Genomic DNA, 10886 nt, shown 5'->3' on the forward strand with positions numbered 1-10886 from the left:
GGCAAACCAGATAATTTGATAAGCAAACATTGTTTTGCACGGAGGCCAAAATGCCATTTTGCACCTGTGATTCTGCAATTTAGGCTTCAAAAGGTTTGCTAGAAAGGGGGAATGGAGGCTGTGGGTTCAACCTATCCCTTGTCAGTTACTTGCTCCATTGATGGTCTGGCAAAATCTTGCATCTTTTCAAACAATGAAACAAATCCACCCCTTTGCCTATGCTGAAGCAGTGCAAGACAAATACGTGGCTTCATCTGGTAAAGCTTAGCTGAATTCCAACCCCAGGACAGCTGCCCACCTAGCCCCAACTTCATATGGCTTCAAAGCCACCACCTTAGCAAGCCTGTTTTGCAACACATTTGGATTGCAGGTGGGTCACTGCTTAAGTCTTACAGTTTGGTGGTTTTATTTTTGCTGTTGTACTCACAGATTTTTTTTTTAACTGTTTTATTGGGATAAAAGATAAAAGAACAATGGGATGTGAATTCTTAAAAAAACAGGGCCACAAATACAAGACAAACCTCTTCAACAGAGTTCCTCTTTTATTGAAAGCAATAGGGTCTCGGAAAACACAAAAGGGACTTGGACAGCAGCACCTTCCCCTCCAGGCTGCTTCAAGTTTCCAGGCTTAAGTGCAACTATCATCTCTGCTGCTGCTGCTGCTGCGCTTAAGGGGGCTGCCTGACCTGTGTGAGAATGTGTGTTACTATTGCTATAAAAGGGAAAAAAGGCTTTCTGCCACAAGGCTTTCTCCTCTTTCAGCAAGGCACTGCCCTAGTCTTTCAGGACAAGGGGGGCCTTCACCTGTGCGGCCACCTCTTTCCCCAGCAGCGTTTCCACAATCACAAGGCCAAACTCGAAACTGGTGCCGGGTCCCCGGCTGGTGAGGATGTGCCCATCTTTTTCCACGCGGCTCTCGGAGTATTTGTAGTGGTCTTCAGAGGAAAGCACAAGGGGAAAAAACATAACAGAACAGGTTACTCCAGCAGGCATCAGCCACAGGAAGCTGCCTTGAATGTGTAGGAAGTAACTCCACCCCCAACTATGAACCTCATCCACTGTAGCAAGGAGAGAAGCCACAATTCTCATCCTTTATTTATTTCATAAAATTTATATACTGATGGTTTGTAAGGGGAGAGGGACACCCAAAGAGGTAAAAACCTCAAACTTTGAACTGCCGCCGGATTTAGGTCTCGCAGAACTGGCAATTCCTCAAAACCAAAGTCTCTGATAATACTTGTGTGTTACCCGACATTCCTTTTGGGGGGAAAGGCATCTTAATTACAACCCTGAGCTGTGCTTCACGAAACACTCTCTGCGCAAGTCAATCTCTGCCGTGCGCCTGCAGCCACCTACCTCCGCTCATCATCTTGTCTTTGGCCAAGGGATGGGTTGTCACTTTGCATCCGTATCCGATGCCATGTGCCAGCAGAGCCGTGGGTCCTAGAGATCAACAAAGAGCCGTCACTTGTGCACACTTTATAGCGGGAACCCTTTTTTTTGGAACCCGGGGCCACATTTACCATGCTGGAAAGATGTCCCAGCATCGAAGTGGCAAGTGAGGCCAGATCCACAAAAGTGTTGGGAATCCCTCACCCTTCCATTACCACCATCACACGCCCTACCCATGCAGGATTTGGAACGGTTAAGTGTGTGCAGTTAATAAGCTTGAAATGATAGCATTAGGTTTAAATGAAGGAAGACCATAAAACCTCCCCCCCCCTTTTAACAAAACTTCCGAATATGTGGGATGACGATTCCCCAGTTGGAAACAACCAGCAATTAAGTTATACAACTTGTAGTACACCCATCACCATTTGCTTGGGAGTAAGTCGCACTGACGCGGGCGGCGCTGTGGGTTAAACCACAGAGCCTAGGGCTTGCTGATCAGAAGGTCGGCGATTCAAAAGTCCGGGAAGGGGTGAGCTCCCGTTGCTCGGTCCCTGCTCCTGCCAACCTAGCATGTCCAAGTGCCAACCTAGCATGTCAAAGTGCAAGTAGATAAATAGGTACTGCTCCAGCGGGAAGGTAAATGGCGTTTCCGTGCACTGCTCTGGTTCGCCAGAAGCGGCTTAGTCATGCTGGCCACATGACCCGGAAGCTGTACGCCGTCTCCCTCGGCCAGTAAAGAGAGATGAGCGCCGCAACCCCAGAGTCAGTCATGACTGGACCGAATGGTCAGGGGTCCTTTAACCTCCCTTTAAGTCCCACTGAACAAAGTACAACACATACTGAACTGATCTACATAACTAAGAGAGGGAACTTTTATGCAGAGTTTCAAAGCGATCTCCCTCCTTTTAATCTGGCGACAAAAACACCATTGTGCCCTGTGTCATTAGCAAGTCACTAAAAGATTAGTCCTGGTTAAACCACTGAACTGGAAGAGGAAGGTAACAGGAAGTTTGGTAACACCTTTCGGGTGTGTAGAGCTAGCACAGAACCCAGAGTTCACTCCTGCCGGTAAGTTCCCTGTGGGGAAGGCGCTGGTGAAGCTGACTCCTCCTCACACCCTATGGGTCAACTTCGACAGGGGGCTGGGGCTGCCCACCTATCAGTCACCTGATGTCACCATGACTGCAGGTCATTTGACAGGTAGGTGGCTCTGCCCATATGTCAAAGTCAGCCTCACCTACACCCTAAGGAGGAGGTTGGCTGGTTCTTGCATTTGCAAATACAAATAAGCAGTTGGAAGGATTATTATTGCCACAAAGTAGAGGGAGACTGGTGTTTCCCCACTGGCCAGAAGAAGCCAACCCTTGCATTGAGAATGACACTCACTCCCACTTCAGAGGAGTTCCTACAGCAAGTGTGTCTAAGGAGAGACTGAGTCAAGGATCCCCACTACAGTGAGAGGCCTCCTGGAGTGGTAGGCCAAGCTTAAGACATCCACATGCATTTCTTGCAAACGGATCCCTTCACAAGAGCCAACCCAGAATGCTTTTGAGCAACTCTCAGGAGTCTGCGGAACCCGACACTCACAGCACCCAAAGGCCAAGTGGTGAGAGAAGGTCAAGCCACACCACATATGGCAAGCACAGCACAGCCCGGCCAGGCACCCTGTCAGAAGCAGCAAGGAGGGAAGAGAATCACAGCCAGCAGCTGCTAACTGGAAGAGGGACCCAGGATTCCATGGGGGAAATGCAGCTATTTCTGCAGTGTTATTTTGTGTCACATCCCAACTCAGAGAAGCTGCCCCTAAAGGAAGCCTCCCTTCGAAAAACAAACCAGGCCTGCTTCGCTGTATAAACAGAGCGTTTTCCACCTGGGGGCAAGCACAAATAACGGGATTGTTATCTTCAAGTTTCTCTCCTCAACGGGTAGAGATTTGAGACAGCGTTTCACCTCTCAGTTTTCAAACCCGCAAGACTTGCAGCAAGCCAATATTAGTTGTGTTTTTCTTTACACCATTAGTGGCACAAGAAAGCCAAACCTCAGAAGTGAGGCAGCCAATGGCATCAGCTGTCGTAGGCGAAGCTCTATGCAGGGTTGGTATCCTGGATCTTTGGAGTGTTGGGTGCGGACCTTGATAGCATACCTGCACAGATGGCAGCAATCAGCCCTTTCCTGCCATCTTGGTCTTTCAGGACCTCCTTCACAGCAGGCGACTGCAAGGAAAGATATTAATTGATCAACAAGCTATCCTTTTCTAGCTATGCACACAAGGCTGTTATGTATAAGAACTGGTCGTCCAACAAAGAAAAAGGATGCAAAGGAAGGTGTTGGAAGATTTTGTTGTTACTAGATGACTAAAGGAAACTGCTTCTTCCTCTCCCTGCCCCCACACCCCCAAAACATGCCATTGGGCCCTCTTTTGTTTCAAAACCGCTCGAGTAAGCCTGGCTCAATTGCGGATTTATATCTACAGCATTATACAAGGGAAGGGAAGGTGGACCAATTTCCCCCAGAAAAGAAACCAGTTTGACTTTAGACACACCAAAGCAGTTGCAACATTTGCTTTGGACTTTGGAAAGATTGCACTCCGCTTCCTTCACTTTCAGAACAGGAGAATATTTGCTCAAATAGGAGGGAAGTTCCCACATTTCCCCAAGTTGTTACCTCTGACAAGTTCTGAGCTCCCAGGTTCCCTCCTGGCAATACCACCACATCATAGGGTCCCTAAGAATAGAAAAAAGCATTAGCAAAAGAAAAGCATGAAGACTGGAAAAACAAAAGTAAACATCTTATTTGCAGCTATCCTTTAGCAGGCAACCGCTCAATATTGTGCCATGGCTCAATCCTGGAATAAACACAAATAAGCGTCTCTGGTGTGAGGGTTTTCCCTTCATCATTAAACTACAGGATTTTGGGGACTGTGGGTGGGCAGAAGAGATCTTCCGGATCAGAGGATGCTACTTCCAGACAGATTTGATCCTAGCATCTTTCCCCTCCCTCCAAAAGTTATAAATATTGTGGGGTGTTTTGTTTTTTTCATAGTGCCATTTCTTAGCATCTGTTTGACATGTAAGGTCATAGTGTTTATTTAAACTCAGTGGCACTAAGAATCACTATCCACATTTGCTAATAGAACGCCACGCAGAAACTTGCAAGTTCAACCACTGCATTTCCCTTCTGTGGTCATGATTCCATGAAGCCACATGCAGGCACTGTGAGAGGTTTCTCCAAAGTTTCCAGAGTCACCATTTGCTTCTTTACCAGCCAGAGTTTCCAGCTCCTCAGCAATTCCCCCCTTCTCCTGATTATTATCACTGTGCAAGCTGAAGGTACCCTTGGGCCACCCCTAGATGATGATGATGAAGAAACTTGCACATAATATGAAAGAGGCGGGGCACCCATTTTTTTGCACCATGAAATCTATGTGGCACCAACCTCCTTCCGGGCATCTTCCAAACTCTTGTCGGGACAAATTAAGACATCTCGGCTGCACTGCACAGGCTCTTTACCAGTCAGGCCGGCTACGGTCACAGAGATCTGGTGAGAAAATAGACAACTGCTTCATTCGCCAAAATCTACTGAGTCACCAAAGAAATGGAAATAGTTTGATGGAGGTAATTTTTTGCATTAGTGGTCCCCAGCACAATGCGCATTTAGTAAGTCTGTATATAGCGTGTGTAATGGGAATTGGGGTTGCTTGTGCGTAAACTGCAAACTGCTCCAAGCTAGTCGTATAGCTAAACCTTTCCCTGGTTTGACAGCCCTTACAACGCGACTGTCTTAGTCACTGGCAGAATCCGTGAGTGGGCGTCTCCTAAATTTCTTCCAACATAGAAATTCTTTGACGCCCAGTCTCCTCCTAGATTCTCTGCGCGGAAGCCTTCTGCGCAGCGTGGGCGTGCCAAGCGGAGGTCCAGTGCTCTCTCTGCTGATTTCACTGGAAGAGTCTCGGAGCCTCCTCTCCGCAGTACTCTCCGCCTCTCCTTCCTCCCTGGTGTCCCCTGGATTTCCTTCCCCAGCTGAAGCTCTCTCTCTCTCCTTGCTAGTTCCCTCCCCTGCATCATTGGAACGTCTTACCTCTCCTCTAGCCTCTGATGGCAGTTCCCTGACAGCGTGTTTCCTTCCCCCCACCCCAATCCATCAGCAAGTAACCAACCCCACCCACTATTATTCAAAAAGTTAACTTTCTGAAGAATCCCTTGGGAGAAATCTATACAGGGAGCAACATAACTGAACAATATCTCCCACCTCTCCCTGGCTGCAAATAAATGTCCGCAGACATTCTAGCATACCTCCTCTAAATATGCTGTGGGCATACAATAGCTGTTAAAGAGGCATACGTGGAATTAAGTGGGTATATAAAACTCAGAGGACTAATGGTTGGTCTGCACAAGTGACCAATCAGAAAGAGTCCCCTGTAACTGGCCTCTGTTCTGCAGTCCAGCCCTACTCTACAGCACATCATTTTGGTGTCTAGCAGGTGCCAGCCAGCCTGCCTCTGGATGGCTTTTGGGATGGTGTGGTTTACTTTATTTCACTATTTGCTTATTAGAACAGGGTTTACAACATTTACAAGAACAGTTTTTATTGGGGGGGGGGCTTCTTTCATGCCAAAACATTTGGTTTTGTGAGGCCCATGAGGACAAGAATGATAAAACCGCTGTAAATCCCTCTGAGCCCACAAAACAGGCAGAGACCTATATCTACCTACCTGCATAAACCTACATCTAGATAACCTGTGTCTATAAATCTCTCTCTCCTTTCCTGGCTTGAGGCTGCAGGGATGGGGGTCTGCTTCTCTATATTGTAATATAACCTTGTCCCCAACATAATAGCGGGGGGGGGGGGGGTTGGTGGTATGGGAAGGGGAGTGATGGTGATAGGACTGTTGAGAATGTAAACCTACCCATCCTTAATACAGAACACCTCCTGCCCAAAGTGCTGTTTGCATGGAGCAGAAGTGGAGGAACCCAAAGCCCTCCAGATGCTGCAAGGCGTCAGCTCCCGTCATCCCTGGCCATTACCCAGGCTCCGGGTTCAGCCACCTTCCACTCTGGAGGATTTCTCAAATGACAGGTGGCCTGCTGTACTTCCCATGCTTGCCTACACAAGGGAAACTCAGCAGAAATGGCTTCTCAAACCACTTCGCAATTGCCAAGCAACTAAACATGCCTTGTCTATGCAACTCTAAACAGTGCATGAGTCCTCCAGGTCCCAGGACTAAACAGTCAACACTGTTGCAACCAGCTAAGCATCTAGTTCATGAGGAATCCACCTGCAGGCAACAACGCAGAGGCACAGGACAACCATTTTGGCTACTGTAAGCTCCCTATGCCAAGGAAGGGACTTGCCTTCTTGCACATGGACAATGTCTTATTGTTAACAACAACAATGCCAGGAGGAATGGAGGAAAGGAAGAGATATCTAGGAAGCCCCAGGGCATACTCACACCTGCCCTCCTCATGATGTCTGTGGGGATGACAGTTTCCATCTCTTCAGCTCCTTTGGCCAAGATCACCAGAGCCCTTTTGGCAGTCATGTTGAAAACTGGGCGTTTTGCTTGGCTCAATAACAAAAGGATAGCTCTCACTCTCTCTCTCTCTCACACACACAGACACTACAGACCAAGAGAGAAACAAAGTGTTAGGCAAAGCAACATTTATCTGCACAGTTTATTGTTCAATCACCACTGCTCAATACTCCAAGCTGCAGCCAGACTGAGGAGTTACTGAAGAGAAGAAAGATATAGCAAGGAGAATTGCTGGACAGAGGTCAACGTTAAGTGCCTTAGCAGCACCTTAAAGCAGCCAACATCAGTATGGCCAGGAACACCCACAGAGTCCTGGGAAGATCAAAGGTCACAGCACTTTTCTGAAAAAAAGCTCTGGTTTAGCATTTCTTTCTTGGAAGAGTGATGAAATAGGAGCTTCCTGCCAGCTGCATATCTGATCTCAGCCCTTTTTTTAAATCTACGTCAATCTTCAAGGGAGACAAGAGATCATAGATACCCACTGCCTTGGTTATGAGGGACACCAGGCAAGAAGAAGCAATCTCATAACTACAGCCCAAAACGAACAAACCACCAATTTGTGACTGAGGGGGGAAAACCTGTTGCTGGGGAAATGAGGTCATTTACTTCCAAGTGCTTGGGGAATGACATTGCTCCCTACATCAGAAGCCAACTCTTGCCGAGAAGACATAGGGAACCTCATCTCCAACTTTTATTGCAAGGAAGTCATAATGATCATTAATCTGGCAAGGTCACAAGCTGCAATCCTGCCTGAAGCAAGTCCCAGTGGGCTGACCACCATTTTTCTGTTGCCCCTTTTCCAACTTTACAGTGGTCAAATAAGCACCTTGGGAGGATGCAGAAATACAGAGTCAAGATGGCCCAAGGGCTCGCTACATAACAACTGCAATGACAGTAATCTATACATCTCGCCCTTGGTTAAACGTTCTGTAAATCGGCATGAGAGCACAGGTTTCTTTCACATTTTCAATTACTTCTGCCAGCAATTACAGCAACTAGGCCTGCTCTGACTGTGAGCAGTACAGTAATGGCGGGTAACTGACAGGATTCTCATCAGTTGCAGCGGATTCAGACGTAATGCTGAAAAAAATAGCTTCTGAACTGAATTTACTGAGAAGAGAGAGGAAAGCACACAATGCTTGAATGCTATTAGTTAGCAAGGGTTGAAGAAAATATTAAGAACAGCACTAACACAGTGAAGCTAAAGTGAAAAGGAAATAAAATCTGAAGAGCTGTAGGATCAGGCCACAGGCCAACCATATGAATTCAAGGCTACAATCAGGGACCAGAAGCAGATGGCAAGAGCCTTTTTGGTAAAATGGCTCCTGCAATTGGTGCCCTCTTGTCAGGGAGGACACAAGGAGCACAGAGCCCTCTCTCCCCAGAAGTGTTGCAGGAGGAAAACTGCAATATATTGTTAGCCACTTTTGCAGATACGCAGTGAAGGGCTTGCAGCTCAAATCTCTGCGGAAATTGCAACCTCTCAAATATTAATTCCATGGCCAGTATATATGCATAAAAGACCCCATCATTATTATACCAGTATCAAGATGGCTATGCAGCTGAGGGTGCACCGCTTATTGCCAGCAGTGCAAAATAGCTCTGCTTTGCTAATACCTATTTAGCTGAGTAGGAAGGAGTTACAGTCCAGCAGTGTAGTCCTGTGTTATCCTAGTGTATTGGCCTTTTCAGGAAATTGGAGTCAGCGGGCACAGTTGTGAAAGCAGGGGACAGATTGGAGGTTTCAGCCTTGGGTATCTGGATGCCTGGCCTACCCAAAGATGGAAAGCAAGGGCAGAGGAGCAGACCTGGTTGCTGTCTGACTGTATGCTTAGAGCAGGGCTGGAGAAGGGGCGTGGGGCGGGGCTGACGTTGTCGGTCATCTGGAGGCCTGCCCCGGAGAGACGGAGGCACGCACTCCCCTGGACCACCTTGACGCGCATGTCGTAACCCGGGTCACCTCAGTTGTGCGAATGCGCGCCCAGCCAGGCCTCCCCCGCCGCGCTTCCCATTGCTGGGATTTGCCCGGCTTTCAGTCTCAAGGGAGGGAGGGAGGCTGCTCAAGACGCGAGTCTGAGGGGCGGCCTTCCGGCGGCTACGAGGGAGGATTTCGCCCCGCCGCCTCCACGGCCAGGCCTTCGCTTCACCCAGGCGCCCCATCCCTCCACCTTTTGCACGCGCCTTCTTCCCGCACGCTTATGCACCCGTTCTTACGTGCAAAAGGCGGCGGCAACTGCAGCTCCTCCTCCTCTAGAGACGAGGCGGGCGCTTGCTGCTGCTGCTGCCACTCGCTGGAAGCTCGCGATGGCTCTCCGTCAGCGAAGGCTTAATGGTTCCTCCCCTCCTCCTCCCCCCCCCCGCTTCCAGGACGAATGGTACAGCCGGAGAAAGAGCGACACTCGAACTCCCGTGAGGAGGAGGAGCCTCCGACTCCCCTTAACACCTTCCGCGCCAGCTGCGGCTCTCCCTCTCTTACAACAGCCCTTCACATTTCAAGCGGTATCTCCTACCACTTTAAAGAGCGGCGACTTACCCCCCCCAAGGAATCCTGGGAACTGTATTTTGTTAAGGGTGCTGAAAACCGTTAGAGGTCCCCTGTTCGTCGCTTCCCCCCCCATAAGGACTACAATTCCCAGAATTCCCCAAGGAACGACTGCGAGAATTATGGCTCGCGAAAGAGGGGGAGGGGAAGTCTCCTAACAACATTGTGCGACCTCACCGCGAAGCTGCCTAAATGGCCTATGGCTAGAGGGTGGGGGGGAGGGGGCAGCTTCGCAGATACCCGGCACCTGCTCCCCACCAATGTGTCACACCCACAGTCTCCAGCACCCTTAAACTACAGCAGCCAATAATATTCTTCTTTTTTGGGGGGTGGGGGAGTCGCGCGCTTTAAATGTCTTTGGTGAGAACTTGTGTGGAAATTCCCTGGCGAGGGGGTCTGATCTGAGGAGACTCGTGACGTATTTCGCTTTCAAGCCCTGCGCGTAGCGGCCGTCATTCGAAAAGGTCGCGGCTGGGGGTGGGGGAGGGGAAGCAAGCTTAAAAGGCGAGAGCGAGCGGCCGCCTCAGCCCGCGCTTTTTGGCAGTTGAGGGGGCTTTGCTGACGTCACGTTCGCACCTGGGTCGGGCGAGGCGGAAGGCCAAGGCCCGCCTACCTGCAGCGGCGGAGCCAATGGGGAAAGGCAGCTTCTGCGTTGTGCGTCGGACCCCGGGGGAGTCATGTTATGAGAGTTAACTCTGGAAATGGATGCTCCGGATTCTGGTCGAACTAAACCCCAGGAGTGAGAAGGTCACAGACCCTGTGAAGGGAAAACCAAGCACAAAGGGGCAACACGATGGGTCCATGTTTATGAATACACTGGTACCTCGGGTTACATACGCTTCAGGTTACAGAGTCCGCTAACCCAGAAATAGTACCTCGGGTTAAGAACTTTGCTTCAGGATGAGAACAGAGATCATGCTCCGGCGGCAGCAGGAGGCCCCATTAGCTAAAGTGGTGCTTCAGGTTAAGAACAGTTTCAGGTTAAGAACGAACCTCCGGAACGAATTAAGTACTTAACCCGAGGTACCACTGTAATGTGATTGCCATGACAGCGAAGTGGAACCTCCTTGTCCAGAGGAAGTCTACCCCTGAAATTCCAGGTGCTTGGAGAGCAAACAGCTGCTGTTTCCCCATTCTGCTTATAGGCTCTCAGGCGCATCTGGCTGGCCAACGTGGGAAGCGGCAGCGTGATGCCTCTGGACTCTGATTTCAGGCTTGATGATGCACCAGACTGGTTCTTAAATCTTCTGATAGCAGAAATTTTCTTTGGGTGGTAAAAGCAGAAAAGCCAGTTATTCGACTCTTGTGTGTGAGTAAGGGCATCAGTAAGTGTTTGATCAGAGTTTTGCCGCCTTAAACTTCACTCCCAGAGAACAAAGTTGTTAAGATATTTCCCAGAAACTAGGATTTTACCATTTCACA

General features: G+C 49.1%; 1 protein-coding gene across 4 annotated transcripts; it reads right to left on the reverse strand.

Moving 5' to 3' along the window:
- Positions 1 to 524: 524 nt before the first annotated feature.
- Positions 525 to 9958, reverse strand: PARK7 (Parkinsonism associated deglycase). Of its 4 annotated transcripts, none has more exons than XM_083513340.1 (7): positions 9137 to 9958; positions 6842 to 7009; positions 4828 to 4929; positions 4057 to 4116; positions 3536 to 3605; positions 1357 to 1443; positions 525 to 935 (listed from the first exon to the last, which is right to left on the reverse strand). In XM_083513340.1, exons 2-7 carry the CDS (start codon positions 6929 to 6931, stop codon positions 775 to 777), a joined length of 570 nt encoding a protein of 189 aa, XP_083369466.1. In that variant the 5' UTR covers positions 6932 to 7009; positions 9137 to 9958; the 3' UTR covers positions 525 to 774. The 4 variants fall into 4 exon arrangements, with proteins under 4 accessions (XP_083369466.1, XP_083369464.1, XP_083369465.1 ...); XM_083513338.1 differs by having other exon boundaries at positions 6842 to 6993; positions 9137 to 9272; XM_083513339.1 differs by having other exon boundaries at positions 6842 to 6987; positions 9127 to 9272.
- Positions 9959 to 10886: the final 928 nt, after the last annotated feature.

The sequence above is a fragment of the Podarcis liolepis genome (genome assembly GCF_965112155.1).
Source record: "Podarcis liolepis genome assembly, chromosome: 7".
NCBI lineage: Eukaryota > Metazoa > Chordata > Lepidosauria > Squamata > Lacertidae > Podarcis > Podarcis liolepis.